At 38.4% G+C, this 19,408-nt stretch overlaps 2 protein-coding genes across 2 annotated transcripts; both read right to left on the bottom strand.

Annotated features, from left to right (window-relative positions):
* Window positions 1-8,626: 8,626 nt before the first annotated feature.
* On the bottom strand, window positions 8,627-8,994 carry LOC100661646 (keratin-associated protein 3-3). Its single transcript, XM_003414446.3, has one exon. It carries the CDS (start codon window positions 8,921-8,923, stop codon window positions 8,627-8,629), a length of 297 nt encoding a protein of 98 aa, XP_003414494.1. The 5' UTR covers window positions 8,924-8,994.
* A 9,018-nt stretch (window positions 8,995-18,012) lies between these two features.
* Window positions 18,013-18,695, bottom strand: LOC100661928 (keratin-associated protein 3-1). Its single transcript, XM_023553410.2, has one exon. It carries the CDS (start codon window positions 18,313-18,315, stop codon window positions 18,013-18,015), a length of 303 nt encoding a protein of 100 aa, XP_023409178.1. The 5' UTR covers window positions 18,316-18,695.
* Between the last annotated feature and the right edge of the window lie 713 nt (window positions 18,696-19,408).

Genomic DNA, 19,408 nt, shown 5'->3' with positions numbered 1-19,408 from the left:
ATTCATTTTAGTAACCTTTTTTTTTTTGTTTTAGCTTGGAGTTTCTGAAGATCAAAATCACACTAATGTGGAGAAGTATGCTATTGAAGAGTATGGGCAAACTTTAAAAAAAAGAAAACTTATTCCCTTTTCTGACTAAAATTTCACATATTCATTTTGAAAATTTGGAAAATTCAGAAAAGTATAAAGAAAACAATATAACCATAATCTTAAGATTGAGAGAAATTCTGTACGTGTGGATGAATAGATAGATAGACGGACATATAGGTGTTGTTGGTGTTAGGTGCGTCGAGTTGGTTCCAACCCACAGCGACCCCACGTATCACAGAATGAAACAGTGCCTGGTCCTGTGTCATCCTCACAGTCATCGCTATGTTTGAGCCCATTGTTGCAGCCGTTGTGTCAGTCCATCTTGTTGAGAGTCTTCCCCTTTTTCGCTGACCCTCTGCTTTACCAAGCATGATGTCCTTCTCCACAGACTGGTCCTCCTGATATCATGTCCAATGTACGTGAGACGAAATCTCGCCATCCTTGCTTCTAAGGAGCACTCTTGTTGGACTTCTTCCAGGACAGATTTGTTCATTCTTCTGGCAGTCCGTGGTAAGTCCGTGGTATATTCAATATTATTTGCCAACACCATAATTCAAATGCATCAATTCTTCTTTGTTCTTCCTTATTCGTTGTTCAGATTTCATATGCACATGAGAGAATTAAAAACACCGTGGCTTGGGTCAGGCACACCTTAGTCCTCAAAGTGACTTTTTTGCCTTTTAATACTTTAAAGAGGTCCTTTTCAAGAGATTTGACCAGCGCAGCACGTTGTTTCATTTCTTGGCTGCTGCCTACATGGGCTTTGATTGTGGATCCAAGTAAAACAAAACCCTTCACAACTTCAATATTTTCTCCATTTATCATGATTTTACTTATTGGTCCAGTTGTGAGGATTTTTATTTTCTTTATGTTGAGGTGTAATCCGTACTGAAAGCTGTAGTCTTTGATCTTCATCGGTAAGTGCTTCAAGCCTTTCCACATTCGGTTGGATCACCTTCCTTTGGAATAGGTATAAATATGGATCTCTTCCAGTCAGTTGGCCAGATAGCTGTCTTCCAAATTTCTTGGCATAGATGAGTGAGCACTTCCAGTGCTGCACCCATTTGTTGAAACATTTCAATTGGTATTCTGTCAATTCCTGGAGCCTTGTTTTTCTCCAATGCCTTCAGTGCAGCTTGGACCTCTTCCTTTAGTACCGTTCATTTCTGATCATATGCTACCTCCTGAAATGGTTGAACATTGACCAATTCTTTTTGGTATAGTGACTCTGTGTAGTCCTTCCATCCTTTTTTGATGCTTCCTGTGTCATTTATTATCTTTCCCATAGAATCCTTCACTATTGCAACTGGAAGCGTGAATTTTTTCTTCAGTTCTTTCAGCTTGAGAAATGCTGAGGATGTTCTTCCCTTTTGGTTTTCTATCTCTAGACCTTTGCAATGTCATTATAATACTTTACTTTGTCTTCTCAAGCTGCCATTTGAAATCTTCTGTTCAGTTCTTTTACTTCATCATTTCTTCTTTCACTTTAGCTATTCGACTTTCAAGAGTAAGTTTCAGAGTCTCTTCTGATATCCATTTTGGTCTTTTCTTTCTTTCCTATCTTTTTAATGACCCCTTGCTTTCTTTATGTGTGATGTTCTTGATGTCATTCCACAACTCGTCTGATCTTCGGTCATTAGCATCCAATGTGTCAAATCTATTCTTGAGGTGGTCTCTGAATTCAGAAGGGATAGCCTCAAGGTTGTACTTTGGCTCTTGTGGACTTGTTCTAATTTTCTTCAACTTCAACTTGAACTTGCAAAGGAGCTATTGATAGTCTGTTCCATAGCTGGCACCTGGCCTTGTTCTGACCGATGACATTGGGCTTTTACCATCCTCTCTTTCCACAAATGTAGTCAATTTGATTCCTGTGTATTCTGTCTGGCGAGATCCATGTGTATAGTCACTGTTTGTGTTGTTGAAAAGAGGTGTTCGTAACGAATTTGTCTTGCAGTATTCTGTCACTCAATCTCAGGTGTCGTTTCTATTACCAAGGCCATGTTTTCCAACTACTGATACTTCTTTGTTTCCAACTTCTGCCTTCCAATCACCAGTAATTATCAATGCATCTTGATTGCATGTTTGATCAATTTCAGATGGCAGAAGTTGGTAAAAATCTTCAATTTCTTCATCTTTTGCATTAGTGGTTGGTGTGTAAACTTAAATAATAGATTTATTAACTGTTCTTCCTTGTAGGTGTATGGATATTATCACTGACAGCGTTGTACTTCAGGATTGATGCTGATATGTTCTTTTTGACAATGAATATGACATTGCTCGTCTTCAATTTGTCATTCCTGGCATAGTAAACCTTATGATTGTCCAATTCAAAATGACCAGTTCAAGCCCATTTCAGCTCACTAATGCCTAGGATTATTGATCTCCAAGCATTTCATTTCTTTTTTGACAATTTACAATTTTCCTAGACTCATATTTCATACATGCCACCTACCTATTACTAATGGATGTTTGCAGCTGTTTCTTCTCATTTTGAGACATACCACACCAGCAAATGAAGGTTCTAAAAGATTTACTCCATCCATATCATTAAGGTTGACTCTATTTTGAGGAGGCAGCTCCTTCCAGGTCGTCTTTTGAGTGCCTTCCAACCTGAGGGATTCATCTTCTGGTACTATATCAGACAATGTTCTGCTGCTAATCACGAGGTTTTCACTGGCCAGTTTTTCAGAAGTAGATCACCAGGCCCTTATTCCTAGTCTGTCTTAGTCTGGAAGTGCCGCTGAAACCTGTCCACCATGGGTGACCCTGCTGGTATTTGAAATACTGGTGGCATAGCTTCAAGTATCACAGCAATGTGCAAGCCCGTACAGTATGACACACTGACAGATGAGTGGTTGCTAGAAGTCCAAATTCAGGGTTTAGCTCTGAATTTGAATACAACCCTGACACACACCTTTCCTGATTTTAAACCGCTCAGTGTCCCCTTATTCTGTTCAAGCAACTGCCTCTTGGTCTACGTAGAGGTTCCACGTGAGTACGATTAAATCCCTATTGCAGCAATCCTTGGAGTTCCTGGGCTTATAGGTGCATCTTTCCTCATCATCTGTCTTCTTCTTGCCTCCCGTTTGTACATTCATCAGAGAGATAGACAGACAGACAGATAGATAGATAATATATCTTAGACAAAGCTGGTGGGAATGTAGGCAGAACCATTTTGGAGAGCAGTATGGCAATAAATAACAATAAAGCCTTAAAAATATTGGAAATTAACATTTGCCCCAATATTCTACCTAATAATTGCCACATTGCTCTCCAAAATGGTTCTATGTATTTACATCCCCAGTAGCTGTGTTTAAGAATTCCCATTAACCTTTATCTTTGATAGATATTTTATTTTAGAAGTCTTTGCCAATTTAAAAAAAATTTTATCACTTTTTAGGTGAAAGTTTACAGCACAAATTAGTTTTTCATTCAAAAATTTTATACACACATTTTTTTGTGGCATTAGTTTTAATTCCCATGATGCGTCAGCACTCTCCCGCTTTCTGTTTCTACCCTGGGTTCCTAGTGTCCATTTGTCCAGTTCTCCTGCTCCTTCTTGCCTTCTTGTCTTTGCTTTTCGGCAGGTGTTGCTCATTTGGTCTTGTACACTTGATTGAATTAAGAAGCACGTTCCTCATGTGTTATTGTTAGTTTTTGCAATTTGATGGGTGAAAATGAAATTTAATTATTGTTTTATAACTAGTTAGGTGAAACATTTTTTTCTTTGTTTATTGGACGTTTGTCTTTCTATTGATAATTGGCTTGCTTTGTTTCCTTCACCACTTAGTGTAAGTTAAATTTTTAGCTGATGTTTACACAGATCAAGTAAAAGGGTAATTTAAGACTATGATGCTAAAAGTCAAGTAAAATTCTTGCTATCAATGGAAAATGAAGTTATGGGCTGAGTTCTCTAGATCAATCTGTTGGCATTTGATTTCCTTCAGTTTTTTAATTTAAATGTAATGATATTTTCCCTTCAAATCAAATGTAGCTGTGAGAGAAAAGACCTACTTTCTCTTTCAGGTACACCATTTAGGGTTTAGGCATATTTAGTATTTAAGAGGGAGCTTATAGGATGAGTTCCTGGCCAGTATCAGCCTGTCACCTCAAATCATTTCCACTCAGTTTTGACTCAATGATCATTCAAACCATGCTTCTTCTCACTATCTTCCCATCTCCTCTTTTAAGTATACCTATGTATCAATACTGGAAACCTTGGTGGCGTAGGGGGTAAATGCTATGGCTGCTAACCAAAAGGCTGGCAGTTCGAATCCACCAGGCACTCCTTGGAAACTCTATGGGGCAGTTCTTCTCTGTCCTATAGGGTTGCTATGAGTTGAAAAAACTTGACGGCAACGGGTTTTTTTTTTTTTTTTGTATATATATCAATGTTGGCTTTGTAGTTAAGAGCTACGACTGCTAACCAAAGGTCAGCAGTTAGAATCCACCAGGTGTTCCTTGGAAACCCTATGGGGCAGTTACTCTGCCCTATATGGTTGCTGAGTTGGAATCAATTCGAAGGCAGCAGGTTTGGTTTTTGTTTTTTTGTATGTCAGTACATAATGGTAGGCATGCCTGTACATTTTAGTGGGTGGTGCAGGATCAACAGGCATTAGAAGAGCTCTTTACTGGACCCAGTGCTGCTGGTTATCTTCCTTGTTATGACACGTAACTCACTTATCAGAGCCCCCCTTTTTTTTTTCTCCTCTGCCAACTAAGGGTGATAATATCTACATTTTCCCACTCAGGAGATTATTGTCAGGTGCATGTGAGATGAAATGGGTTAAAATTCATGGATATCCGTAAAGTACTATACAAAGAGGAATTATTATTATCGTCATCATTGAAGTCAGTTGCAGATCACCTTGAGGCAAGATAAAGGTAAAAGAAGCATAATCAAAAGAAGAAAAAAATAGCTGAGTGAGAAAGAGAGCAACCTTGCAAGAAATTGCAAGCATTCATGTAAAAGTTCACACCTACAGTTAGAGTAAGTGTTTGTCATCTAGTTTAATAAATTTAGAAATTTAAAAAAGATCTCTATGGCTCTGCCTGGAAGAAAGGATTCACGATCTTTGCTCGTGTCCCTGGATTTCTCCCAGATGTATTTTTAAGTGTATTATATGATTATGATTGCTTATTATAATAACCTGTAAATTGCTCATCTTTTTACTTTGGGCTGATTAATATTTCATCTTTCATTTAAAAATAACTCAGTACACATTTATCGAGGAGCTGCCACGTGCCTGGCACTGTGCTAAATGTTGGCTATACAGCAAGTTCCCTATTCTCATGGAACTTATAGCCTGGTAGAGAAGTTTATCACACAAATAATATATTATCATGACTTATTGTTATTATAACTTATGATATAAAGGATAAAGACTGGTCTTATGAGAAAAAAAAAAAGAAGGAAATTATTTTGACATTAAAAGAAAAACATTTCAAAGGGAAGATAGCACACAGACCACCAAAATTAGAATCTCATGGCAGAGAAATATCAATCTCTTATTTGGAAGAAGTATTACTTGGAGACAACCACATAAGGATAAAGTTTTATGTACAGCATTATGTTTCTCTAACTATAAATAAGTCTTGAGGTTACAGGTTAGAAACAGTAATAAAATAACAAGTGTAGGCTAATAAACTCATCACTTTTTATTCACAAGGCTTGTAATAATTTGTTAAAATTTATCTTTTCTGCAGTAAGAGATCTGGCAATCACTCTTCTTTATTATCAATTATGATAGTGAATCCTATCCTGGACAGGCGAAATGATTTGCCTTATAGGACCACATGACTGACTTGCTAAAAGCTAAAAATAGGACACATGAGGATTGAGCTACCTTTTATGTGGTTTAAAATGCAAGTTTAAAGCATATGTCAAATATAATAAACATAGTATATTTTTATAAACAAGGAGTAAATTTTCCCCTGTAAGCCAGTAAGGGAAAAACATGGTGATTTTTGATTAGACGGTAGATTTTCAAAGTGCTGAAAATCCACTTGTTCCCCCCTGCCAAGAATTTGCCCCATTTTAATTACATCTTTCTATAGTTAATCTTATAGTCAATCTGGAAACCCTGGTGGCATAGTGGTTAAGTCCTACAGCTTCTAACCAAAGAGTTGGCAGTTTGAACCCGCCAGCTGCTCTTTGGAAACTCTGTGGGGCAGTTCTACCCTGTCCCATAGGGTCGCTATGAGTCGGAATCGACTCGACGGCACTGGGTGTAGTCAATCAGGGTGTGGGGGACAGTGAAGATGTAAATCAAAGATGGATAGTAAGAAGAAACAGTTAGTAGCATAACGTGATTATGTTAGTCCCTTCCCTCAAATCTCTCATTGCTTTGAGCTATCAGTCCAAACCCTTTTGGGGAGCCCCAACACAGGGTCTTTGCACGTCTCTCTTCTTGCTTCATCCTTCTCTTCTCCCATCTTCAATGCGTTCATCACTCCAATCACTCTCAACTACCTCCTGCAACTTAAAAACGCCAAGCTTTCTGTCTCAAATCATGGCTCCCACTTTTCTACTGCCTATTCACCTTTTAACGTTGGAAGTCTTTCCACAGTGATTCCACACCTCTGGCACTCAATTACCAAATACGAGTTTTAGTTCTCCTGCTGCTGCTTGCGCGCCAAGCTGCTCCTACGTCAGCCACAGCAGGAATCACGTAGTGTTATAAATGTAGTCATAGAATATGTAATGCATAGATGTATTATGGTCATAATTACTTGTTTGTCGCAATCACCAGATTTGAGAGAAACTTGAGGGCACTTCAGGTATTAACATTTCTTTTATCTTTATGCTCCTAGCACAAAAATGGTGCCCGGCACAGAGGAAGCACTCGAGAAATATTGGCCAAATGAATGATTAAATGGACTAAGTCTCTTGTTGCCAGTATGCTATGTTGTGTCCCATCTACCCCATGACTTCTAAGTTCTGTTCACTTAAAAGTTGGACTACTAATAATACTGTGGGACCCTCTGTGAGATGCCTCTCTGGAGAGACTGTTCTACCCTTTCCTGTCCTACCTTTTTTTTCCCCACATGCACTCTTTTAGTTTAACCTTAATGGTTTTTCGATTTTGACTTAAGACACGCACATGTGTATACCTATGAGTATATACATATGTAAAAACCAAACCCACTGCTGTCAAGTCAATTCCGACTCATAGCGACCCTATAGGACAGAGTAGAACTGCCCCATAGAGTTTCCAAGGAGTGCCTGGTGGATTCGAACTGCTGACCTCTTGGTTAACAGTCGTAGCACTTAACCACTACGCCACCAGGGTTTCCATATATATATATATATATGGGTTTTATATATAAAAAAATTTATATATATATATTTTATATAGTGTATACATAATCTATAGGCTAGGAAAGGAATAAGCTATACAAGATAAAATTAAGTAGGTTGGCATGTTTAATCAGGGTTTTAACTCTCTCAGTCCATCACTGAAAAGTACCGGCATTCTATTGAATACTGGGGCAGAACTTCTGTGTGAGTTGTGGTGGCAAGTAGGGATATGTTCCTAATAGTACCTTGCTAATAAAACTGACCTCTTTAGGTACTCTCTAAGGGAAAATGAAGGCAATATTGTCAAGTCCACTAAATGACCCAGATCTTAGAATTGAATGACATCCAATTTTAATCTATGAGTCAATATATTCTTTTTGTTACAATTGAATTTGACAGTTAAAGAATCTTACACGTCATTTCTTTTGGGGTATGTTAATATCATACTGTGTTCATTAAAGTTCTATTAGTATTGGAGGCTGTATGCTATGTCGTAGAAAGAACTGGACATTAGAGTCAGACATGTAAGAGATTTAATTCTAGTTTTTTAGCCATTAACTTCATGACTTTGAGAGTGTTGAATGACTCATAAACTTTTATTTTTCTCATCACTTGATACTGTTGTAATGATAAAATGAATAAACATATCTGATTTGCCTAGCAAAATATAGGTAAATAAATGTTGACTTGTCTCACCGTTGTATTTGTCTGAGAAGGAGAGAAGGTGAACACAATAGTCAATTTAAAGTTAGCAAGCTAGTACCAAGTCATTCCTATAATAGATTCTTTTTAAAAATGAAATAATCATATTTATCTTTTCTTTTTAATGACAGAAACATACCAAAAACTCTGAACAAAGAACACATCTTGCCAGAGAAATAAAGTTTATTGGAAAACTCATCAAGAAATTATTTTGCCTCTATAAAAACATCCAATACCAAGAAATAAGATCCAGGAAACAACATGACCAAGAAAATATAATTTCAAGCCTTAAATCATTTCAGTAGTACCTTGGCAATAGTTGACATTCATTTGCCCAAATGAACCAAATAATTATTCAGCCAAATAACCATGAAAAAGATCTTGGTTTCCTTTTTGTGAAAATAAAAAGTAGGTTTTCCATATCTGGGACATCTGGTCTAATTCCCAACATCTGATAAATTATTGAGGCTGGTGAATACTGAATAGACAGCTCCTGAGTTCTTCATTGTCAGGCGCTGGCAAAGAAGTCTTTGTTCAGCAGCTTCTTGGGAGGCAGGGCTCACCGCAGGGCTGGATGAAGGTGGTGAGGTTGAGGGTCTCCAGGCCTGGGGTTGGCTGGCTGGAGTTGAGCAGGAAGCAGGTGGGCACGCAGGGCTGAGGGATGTGGCAGGGTGGGGGGGAGTTGTCACAGCAGGTTGGCTCCAGTAACCAGGTGGTATGTGGGCAGGTGCTGGGCAGGCAGACTCCGCATCGGCAGCATTTGTCAGAGGAGCAGATGGTGGTGGCAGGGCCAGTGGGGACGCTGCAACAGCGGGAAGCAAAGCAAGACATGGTGTTGGGAATCTGGTTTGCTTTTGATTTCTTGGAAAGAAAGATGAAGTGTCTGCAGTACAAATGTCTCCTCTCACTTTGGGGCTCTTATATACCCTCCCTAATGGGCGTTGGTCCAACCAGAAGGTTTCCTATCCTTATTTTTGTTTATAACACAGTTTTCCACTAAGATTCTCTAATCAGTTTGGTATTTGCTTGCCCATTAAGAGTTCCTGCCTTCATTAAATTATATTTTTGACTCATTGACCTGTCACCTTTTTGTCATAGGTGATCACATTTTTATCTTCAGAGGGTCTTTGCATGCCAAAACTGACAGGAATTATGAGTAATCAGTTCAAATGACAATTGAGCATAGCTTCTGAGGCTAAACTCTTCTCCTTGTCTTTTTCCTTAATTTTCAATAATCTACATAACATGATGTGATTTTTCATTACTCATTTCAGAACAAGCAACTCAAATCATTAATTGGAGCATTTTCTGCCCAGTAAAGTCAACAAGGATATGGCTACTTATAGAAGAGTGTAGCATATGACTATGTGTACCTCAGACATATTTGCCTTATTTCTTGATGGCATAATTCAGGTTCTAGTGAGCAACTAAAGTGACAGCCAGAATGGTATAGCTGAAACACCTTTTCATTATTCTTAATAAATCTGTACTGAGTTTCTGAAGATTATATTACTCTACGGGGTTTTTTTTTTTTTTTTTGATGAGTCTTTATTCTCAAAGTTATGCCAATCTTGTAATGAGTCTTGGTGTAAATTATCTGGAACAAAAGATCGACCCAGTTGCAATCCTTTGTTAAATGTACCATTAAAAGAAAACCAACTCAGTCATCGTTCATTTTCACATCAATGATGTACATACTTTTAATAAGATGAAACAGGAACTGAAAGGAGAAACCATAAAATTTCCATTTGATCATCTTTCCAGAATAAAAAAAGTAGATTTTAGAAGGGGATCTAATCTGGTATGATTTAGAACTATGACATCAATAAAAATCATTTTTCACTGACTTATACAACGTTCTTCACCTCTCTTGGGCTTGATTTAGAGTTTTGTACGTTGGCAGATGAGGGGATTAGTCTGGATAAGATCCGGTGTATAGTAATAGCCCGTGATTCCAACATCTTTGCATTCTCCCGATCATCAGCACAAAACTGTTGAATTAGTTTTTTTTTTTTTTTTTTTTAATAATTCGTTGAATGGCAAACGACTGATGAATAAACACAAAGTAAGATTCCATGGTAAGCTGCTTCTGAGAGGACATGACAGAAAAACAATATAACTTGTTTAAAAGAGAAGAAAGCTGACTAAAACAAATTGGTGGAAAACTCTGATGTCATTAAACACCATTGGTAAGCCTTGTACATTTCACATAAGAAGAACTTGCTAGTGAAGTTGGTTTGATTTTTGCTTAAATATTGGTATTTATCACAGATCATATCAAATAAAAATGAAACTTAGAATCTTCTAGATACTTTACACTTTTGTGACCTTGCTCATATTGTTTCTTTGGCTGAAAATACCCTTCCCTAATTCTCTATCTCTTAAATTCTGCTTATCTCTCAGGCATCAGCTCAAATATAGACTTCATAAAGAAGCTTTTGATGTGTTTTCTGTATGTTTCTATTCTTTTCTCTGCTCTCCCAAAATGTGTGGCCTGTACTTTCTTTTCAGCTTGTTTCATTCTACAGTATAATTTATCATTTATATTTGTCTTCCTCACTATATAAGACCCTTGAAAGTAGGAATCATAATCTCCTATGTCTCTCTCAAGCACCTAGGAGAAAGCCTGGCACATAGTAGGCATTCAATAAGTGTTTACTGAATTGTGATTTAATTGAAGTACAGATAAGAATTAAAAAAAAGTATTTCTTTTTAGAAGAACCATGTATAATAACCCTTTACATAACCAGAGTGATTTGTTCCATTTGTGAAGTGCTTTATTTAGAGTTATTAAACAGTTTTACATCCAAACCTTCACCTAAGAGACAATGAAGAAATAAAGCTCAACTCAATCTTTGGGGTTCCTTCTGTGAGCATGCTGATCTCTAATTTCCAGTTTCTCAGCCTCTTTAAGGACATAAGTGAGTTTATTTAAAGAGATATAAAAAAAAAAATAAAAGTTAAAAGTAGACACTGAATTTGGAATTTAAAAAGGACTCTAAACTTAGAGCCTAAGGTATTTTACTATTTAGGGAATTTTCTTCAGGTATTCATACCCCTCTGAGTCCTCCTGGAAACCCTGGTGGCATAGTGGTTAAGTGTTACGGCTGCTAACCAAAAGGTCAGCAGTTCTAATCTGCCAGGTGCTCCTTGGAAACTCTATAGGACAGTTCTACTCTGCCTTATAGGGTTGCCATGAGCCAGAATTGACTCGACGGCAGCAGGTTTGTTTTTTTTTTGGTATGAGGCCTTCTTTCATGGAAACCCTGGTGGTGTAGTGGTTAAGAGCTACGGCTGCTTACTAAAAGGCTGGCATTTTTTTTTTTTTTTAATTTTATGAGGCCTCCTTTTAGCATGAGATTTATGTTGATGCCATCAGAAAGAGTAACTCTGCTGGGTTTATTTATAGGTTCATGATGCATGTGTCAAGAGTCGCTGGGTAATTACAGTATTCGTAAACATTGAGACAGTGCATGGTTTGGGGAGCAGTGTTTATTTAGTTTTCAAGTAAGGTGGTTCATGATAGCATTTTTCCACTTCTCATTTGAAATCATCTTTCAGAACATGAAAAGAACACTTCAGCAAAACTAATGTCAGAATATTTTCTTCCAGGGCTTCCAATTATAAGCAGTTTGTATAACAGCCCTTGATGACCACTGAAGATACTTGGAGGAAACTGGGCAAGCTCTTTAAACAGCTTTGGCTAGCTGCAAAGTAGTTCACACTCACAGGGCTGGATGCAGGTTGTGACAGAGATCCCACTCAGGTTTGGAGTCCGGTGGCCGTTATTGAGTAGCCAACACAATGGCACGTAGGAGTCAGGCACACAGCAGGGTAGGGGGCAGGTGTCACAGCAGGTGGGCTGAAGGAGGCTGATCTCATGTGTGCAGGTGCTGGGCAGGCAGACTCCACACTGGCAGCATTCGTCAGAGGAGCAGATGGTGGTGGGGGGGGGGGGTCTGTGGGGACACTGCAGCATTCTTGGGGACAAGACTCACAGAAAGACATGGGAGCAGGGGATCAGGTTGATGTGTTGTTGCAAATGATACTTTTCTTCTACAGAGTTGTCCTGTGTGGGTCCTTTATATTCATCTGTCTCAGGGAACATGGCTTCTATTCATTAGAAGGTTTCCTTGTTGTTGTTTGTATATCCCTACACAAATAACTGACTAACTTCTCCTTTATCAGCCGTGGGAGGAGCTCTCCTTTAGTTTTATTTGGCTGTGTAGTTACATTCAAACTTGCTTTCTGCTGGAGTTTCAAAATGGTGTCTCCATTTACTCCATCCCATGTAAATACATCGTATCTACCCTGGATTTCTTCTTTTTTTAACAACCAGAATTTGTTCTTACTTGTGATTACAGCTAGGTATAAAAAAATCAAGTCCCTGAGAACTAAGACACGATCCTTCTCAAATTGTGTATCTTAAATATATTTGGGAAATCAAAATGTATAGGATTTTTTTTTTTAAATCAGGCTCATCTTGCTATCTTTTTGTGGATTCGAGGGCGCAAATGAATATTAAAGATAAGCAACATGATCTTAATTGGAAAGTGCAGAGACTTGCAGATAATTTTTCCACCAGTCTACTCCATTATTATGTGTGCAATTATGTATAAGCTTAAATGATCCCTCAGTCTCACAAAGGACTTTGGTTGTTTTAACCACAAGTGGGAATGAATTAATTATAGGTTGATGGAACTTTTTATGGGCTGAAAAATGAGCTTTCACATCTTTTCAAAACAGCATGAAAAATTCTTTCTTGTCAGAAAAACCCAAACTGCCACCCTGCCTGTTCCATTTTTCAAAACCATTGCTGAGGTTGATAATCTACCTCCTGTCCTTCCTCTTCAACTCAATTATTGTGTTACATGTCATGGTTAAAGCTAGTAAGTAACTTCAGTAAAGGACACTGATTAGCAAATTCATTCAGTATGAATCAAATGTTTACTGAGTCCCCATGTTCTTAGCAAGGAGCCCTGGTGGCATAGTGGTTAAGCACTCAGCTGCTAACCTAGAGGTTGGCGGTTTGAACCCACCAGCTTCTCCTGGGAGAAAGATGTGGCACTCTGCTTCCATAAAGAATTACAGCCTCGGAAACCCTAGGGGGCAGTTCTACTCTGTCCTATTGGGTCACTATGAGTCAGAATTGACTCGATGGCAATGATTTTTTTTTTTTTTTTTTGCAGGGGGTTTTATCCTACTGATGTTGGTATTTCTAAGGAGGTACAATGAGCTGTTTTGGGGGGTGTAGAAAGAAACTGGAGACTAGAATCAGCGTGTTTAGAGATTTATAACCAGTCCACATTTCTCTAAGAGCTGTGCATGTTTTAATTAATTTAAACTTAACCATAATTTTATGAGGCACATACAGTTTTTACTCTTATTTGACATTTGAGGAACCTGAGGCATGGAGAAATTAAGTCATATGACCAAGGCCACATAACAAAGAAGTGATAGAGGTATGATTTAAAGCAAGACAGTCTGGTTTCAGAGTCCACTCTCTTAACCATTCTATAGGGGGAATTGTTTTGACTAGAGCGTAGGTTACAGCTTGCCCCACAATTAGTAGCAAGTAGGATGTAATGAGAAGGAGAAACCCAACCCAGTGCCGTCGAGTCGATTCCGACTCATAGCACCCTATAGGACAGAGTAGAACTGCCCCATTGAGTTTCCAGGAGTGGACCAGATTATTGAGGATCTTGAGAGCCACACTGAAGAGTTTAGCCACGATTTGGTAAGAACAAAAATTGTGAGTGAGCCTAGATTTTTAAGCAATTCAATGTAATCAATATTTATAGATGGCCTGAAGCTTGATTTTACAAGGTATAGTTTGGGTGAAGGGAGGGGCACAGAATACTTGACTCAAGGTCAGCTAGGAGAATGTGGCTGTGATTAGGGGGTATAATGATCAGGATTTTGATTAGGTTAGAGGAGGTGAGGACAGAGAAAGGCCTGGATACCAGGAACGATTTCAAGGAAAACGAAATGGTTTGGTGTTCTATTCTATTATCAAGGATAAACAATCATTAACTTTATGGGTGGCTTGTTTTACCTTGACCTATTATTGAAGCTCATGAGAAAATTGAAGATGTATTTGAGTTGTTAAATTCAGTGCAAGGTTAATGACCCAGCCAGTGTTTTTCAATATGATGACATTACTAATCAGTGTTTAAAGTGTGGCGTTTAAAAAAAGATGATTTGTTTTCACCTTAGAAACATAAACAGTTTTTCCTATACTTATTGTATGCATTCATTTGTCTTTAACTGTAATCACAGAGAAAACTGAGTACTATATGCAACCAGATATACGATTTAGAGGGATAGCGGGGAATGTATTGTTAAGTGGCATATACTTCCTCCTGAATAAAGGGAGCCACATGTAGTCATATTTCTCTCTGGTCTATTGTTGTCTACAGAGGAGGCAGAGTGCTTTGTTGTAGTGGAAAGAGAACAGACTTTGAATTCATACAGTTTTCAGTTAACCCCTACTCTGTCACCTAACTTAATCTTTCCCAGCCCCAGTTTCTTCAACTTTAAAACGGGGAGAATAATGATAGCACCTGCTTAGCATTTTTATTGTAAGTGAAATAATGCCATGAAGCACCTTTTAGAGTGCCCAGTAGATAGTCACCAAATGTTAGCTATTTCTAATGAAAGCCATAAAAGTAATAAAGTGGGTTGGGGTTGGCTACTGGTATGGAGTACTTGTTATTTAGAATGATTCTGGATGATCTAGAACTATTGACCATTAACACTGTAAGCAACTTTAGTGATGATCTGGTCAACAACCCATTTTACTGATTTGAGAACTGAGAGTCAGAGAACTTAAATGACTTGCTCAAAGTCGCAGAGGTAGCCAGAGGGAGAGCCAGGTCTAGAACACACATTTCCTGGTTTCCAGTTGGGCCTTTTTAACCAGCCAAGGGCCCTTTAATGCTGAAAAGTCCACAGTGGTAGTAATAGGACACTTAAGAGTTATTTTCAGTATTTAATAAAGTCTAAGTATTTATCCCTTACAAGCATGTATGAAAATATCAAACTTCCTTGCTTTTGACTGAAATAGTATTAATTGGCATGGTATCCAGGGTTATCTTATATTAATCCTAAAACTCTGGTAATTTTATATGTTTTTATGAACACAAATGAAGGAATGAATAAATTATCTTAAAAGACATTAAAAAATTTCAAAATAAAAAGATGACTTTTGGTGAGAGAGCTGGGAACCACTGTATAGCAGTAATGGTGAGAGTCGATCATATGCATCTGGAGCACTGCTGTTGACATGGTGATCCCTACACTTGGGGCCATTTGATTTTCACAATAATTCTGAGACATAAACAGGGCACAGGTTATTATTCTCATTGTAATAATGAGGAAACCAAAGCTGAGAGAAAAGTTACTAGCCCAAAGTCCCAAGGCAAATCCACAAAAATACTCAACTAGGATGCACCCTGGGTACTTTCCGTGAAGATCTTAGTTGCACTTGGGTTTTTCCAGGTCAACTAGGGAAATGAGTTAATGGATGTTAAAAGTTTTGTCCTAAGAGGATTTGTGTGTTTTTGCATCTAAAGTTGTGTTACTATTTCTGGTATATAGAGAATACTGCGTTGTGAACTGATATGTATCTTAAGTTTATCTCAATGACATATTACGTATCACTTGGACTAGTAAACTTCTAAACATAGTTATGACTAACGTAAACAAAGCTGCATTCAGGGGAGCAAGGTGTACTCAATAAATGCTAATATTCTTTCAAAATGGATTTTTCTGAAAGAGCATATATCTGTATCTATCTATCTAAACAAACAAATAAAAAAAAACCAAATTCATTGCCGTTGAGTCAATTCTGACTCATAGTGACCCTATAGGACAGAGTAGAACTGCCCCATAGGGTTTCCAAGGAGCAGCTGGTGGACTCAAACTGCTGACCTTTTGGTTGGCAGCCAAGCTTTTAACCACTGCACCACCTGGGCTTCATAGAGGGATAGATAGAGAAGTAGATAGGTAGATATGTGAGTAGGTAGGTAGATAGATATTTACTGGAGATTTATATCTAGTAAATATGTATCTCATATATATACATATATATGCAATTTTGGAAGTAAATTTGCAAAGTATATATAATATATATATGATATATATACATATATATCATATATACATTTTTATTTTTGTTAAATACTGTCATGGATTGAGTTATGTCCCCCCAAAAGTGTGTGTATCAATTTGATTGGGCCATGATTTCCAGCATTGTGTGGTCGCCCTCCATTTTATGATTGTAATTTTATATTAAAAAGGATTAGGGTGGGATTGTAACACTACCCTTGCCCAGGTTGCATCCCTGACCCAAGGTAAAGGGAGTTTCCCTGGGTTGTGGCCTCCATCACCTTTTATCTCTCAAGAGATAAAAAGGAAAGGGAAGCAAGCAGAGAGTTGGAGACCTTATACCACCAAGAAAGCACTGTCGGGAGCAGAGTGCATCCTTTGGACCCGGGGCCCTGTGTAGAGAAGCTCCTAGTCTGGGGAAGATTCATGAGAAGGCCGACAGAGAGAGAAAGCCTTCCCCTGGAGCTGATGCCCTGAATTTGGATTTTTAGCCTACTTTATTGTGAGGAAATAAACTTCTCTTTGATAAAGCCATCCACTTGTGGTATTTCTGTTGTGGCAGCACTAAATAACTAAGACAGATGCGATTGAGTTGGTTCCAACTCATACCAACCCTATGTGCAACAGAAAGAAATACTGACTGGTCCTGCTCCATCCTCTCATTGTTGGCTATTTTTGACCCATTGTTGCAGCTACTGTGTCAATCTGTCTTGTTAAGGGTCTCCCTTTTTTTCACTGACCCTCTACTTTACCAAGCATGACGTTGTTCTCCAGGGACTAGTCCCTCCCGATAACGTGTCCAAAGTACATGAGGCAAAGACTCACCATCCTCGCTTCTAAGAAGCATTTTGGTTGTATATACATATACTTTCTAATTTACTTCCAAAATTGCATTTCATTTTGAGCTTGGAATTTCATTGATGACAATGACTAAGGAAGTCAAAATTACTTCTACACACCAGCAAAGTGATCAATTTATTAAGTGGATTAAAAAAAGAATGAAAAATAAATGTCAGAGTCAATGGAATTTAAAACTACTTAAAATATTTTTTAAACATATTGATCTCTAGATAGCTAGCATACTGCTTGGCATAGTGTATGTCTCCAAAAATATCTATTAAATAAAAAGATCCTACAGAGTGACTTGAAGTCTTGGGATGGTGCACACAGTTAAGCACTTGGCTACTAACCAAAAGGTTGATGGTTTGAATCCACCCAGAGGTGCCTCAGAAGAAAGACCTGGTAATCTACTTCAGAAAGGTCACAGCCCTTGAAAACCCTGTGTGTAGTTCTACTCTGAAACACGTGGGGTTGCCATGAGTTGAAATTGACTTGGCAGTAACTGGTATAGAATGACTTACTGAATTTTTCACATTTCATCAAATCACAAGGAGCCAGTATCTAATTTTTCAGAAATTCTACCATGAGAGCTGTCCTTCTGTTGGGGTAAATCTTGGGTAGTGTGATAGTCAGCGGCTGTTAAGGTGTAGGTAGGCATTCTACTTTACTTAAGAGGAAACATGGAAATAAATAATCACAGGCCATATTTGCTAAGCCAGAATGAAGTTTATTAACTAATAGTCAAAATAGTTATTTCTCAAGAACAGCAAAATAACTTAAAAGACAGAAAGAAGGTCTCTAACTTCACCCAAAGAACAAAGAATCGCGAAGTTGAGCAAATTCATGAAAGTGTGGCCTTGGCAATTGAGATTGATTTAGCTTTGATTTAGGTAGCAGCGAGCATCGAAGGGCAGATAACATGTAGGATGTTGAGCAGGCACATCACTGAACCTCTGCAAAGACTTCACTCATTAACAGCTGGGCTCACAGGGATTTTGACTGCAAGGCTGAGTGTAGGTAGTCAGGTTGATGCCAAAGAGTCCAGGAGTTGGGTAGGAAGAGTTGAGCAGCCAACAAGTTGGCACGTAGGTGTCAGGTTCACAGCAGGGTGGGGGGCAAGTATCGCAGCAGATGGGCTGAAGGAGGCTGATCTCATGTGGGCAAGTGCTGGGCAGGCAGACTCCACACCGGCAGCACTTGTCAGAGGAGCAGATGGTGGTGGCTGGACCGGTAGGGACACTGCAGCAGCTCTGGCTGATTCCACAGCTAGCCATGGTGTCAAGAGTTGGGATTTTGTTTGGTTGACAGGAGAAGTGTCTTGGTGTCTCAATGCTTCTCTCTTCTGAACTGGCTCTTATATACCCACCTCCCTGGGTGTTGGCCAATTACCCAGATTTCTTTCCCTATGTTTCAGAATATAGCAATCTCCATAAAAACATCTAATTACTTAAGTGTTTATTGCCTGAGACACACTCCCCACCTCATAAAAGGGGCTTAGGTTGTTTTGTTGTCAAATTAGAACTCTTCACCATGGCTGTTTGTCACTGCACAGAAAGCTTCATTTCAGTCTTCAAAGGCACCGAGTCATTATCTTCTGATCATGAAACATCATTAATGATGGCTTGGTATGCCAGATATCTGCAAATCTTCCCCATTTTTTGTCTACTTTTCAGATGAACTGATAAGTAGGCTCTTTGACTACAATCTTACCAGCAACCAAAGATTCTATGGTGATCACTTAGGCCCTCTGGCTGAAAAGTGATACTATTTTAGATTTATTCTTTGTGGATCCAAAAAGCAGAGTTGAGATCAATAGATGGAATCTATACAAAAATAGATCTTGGTTCTTTATAAAGATGCACTTTCTATCAGAGCTGTAAATGATTATTTCTTCTCCATCACCTTCACTGATGCTCTGAATGATAACTGAGCATGTAGAACGGAGTCAAGGCCTGCATGGATGACAGTGGTAGATACCTTTAAAACTCCATCTAATAGGACACTGTTACGGGTACTCCTTAGACATAACCAAACACTTTGAAGGATTGGTTTCCTGGATTTGAAGAATTAGGGCCATAGTCTTGTGGGCTATCTCAGTCAATTGGCATAAAATAGTTCATAAAGTTTATGTTCTACATCCTAGTTTGGTGAGTAGTGTCTGGGGTCTTAAAAACATCTAAGATACAACTATTGGTCTCTACTCATTGAGAGCAAATGAGAAAGAAGGAAACCAAAGATTCAAAGATGAAACTAGTCTACAGACTAATAGTCTACAATAACCACAGCCTCATCTACCCTGAGATCAGAAGAACTAGATGGTGCCTGGCTACCACTACTGACCATTCTCATCAGGGGCACAATAGATGG

Source organism: Loxodonta africana, chromosome 18, assembly GCF_030014295.1.
Source record: "Loxodonta africana isolate mLoxAfr1 chromosome 18, mLoxAfr1.hap2, whole genome shotgun sequence".
NCBI lineage: Eukaryota > Metazoa > Chordata > Mammalia > Proboscidea > Elephantidae > Loxodonta > Loxodonta africana.
The sequence above is the reverse complement of the archived record's forward strand: the minus strand, read 5'-3'. Positions and strand labels throughout refer to the sequence as shown.

Excerpts from the sequence above, each read along its gene's own strand:
- LOC100661646 (XM_003414446.3), bottom strand. The coding sequence starts at position 8,923 with ATGTCTTGCTTTGCTTCCCGCTGTTGCAGCGTCCCCACTGGCCCTGCC.
- LOC100661928 (XM_023553410.2), bottom strand. The coding sequence starts at position 18,315 with ATGGCTAGCTGTGGAATCAGCCAGAGCTGCTGCAGTGTCCCTACCGGT.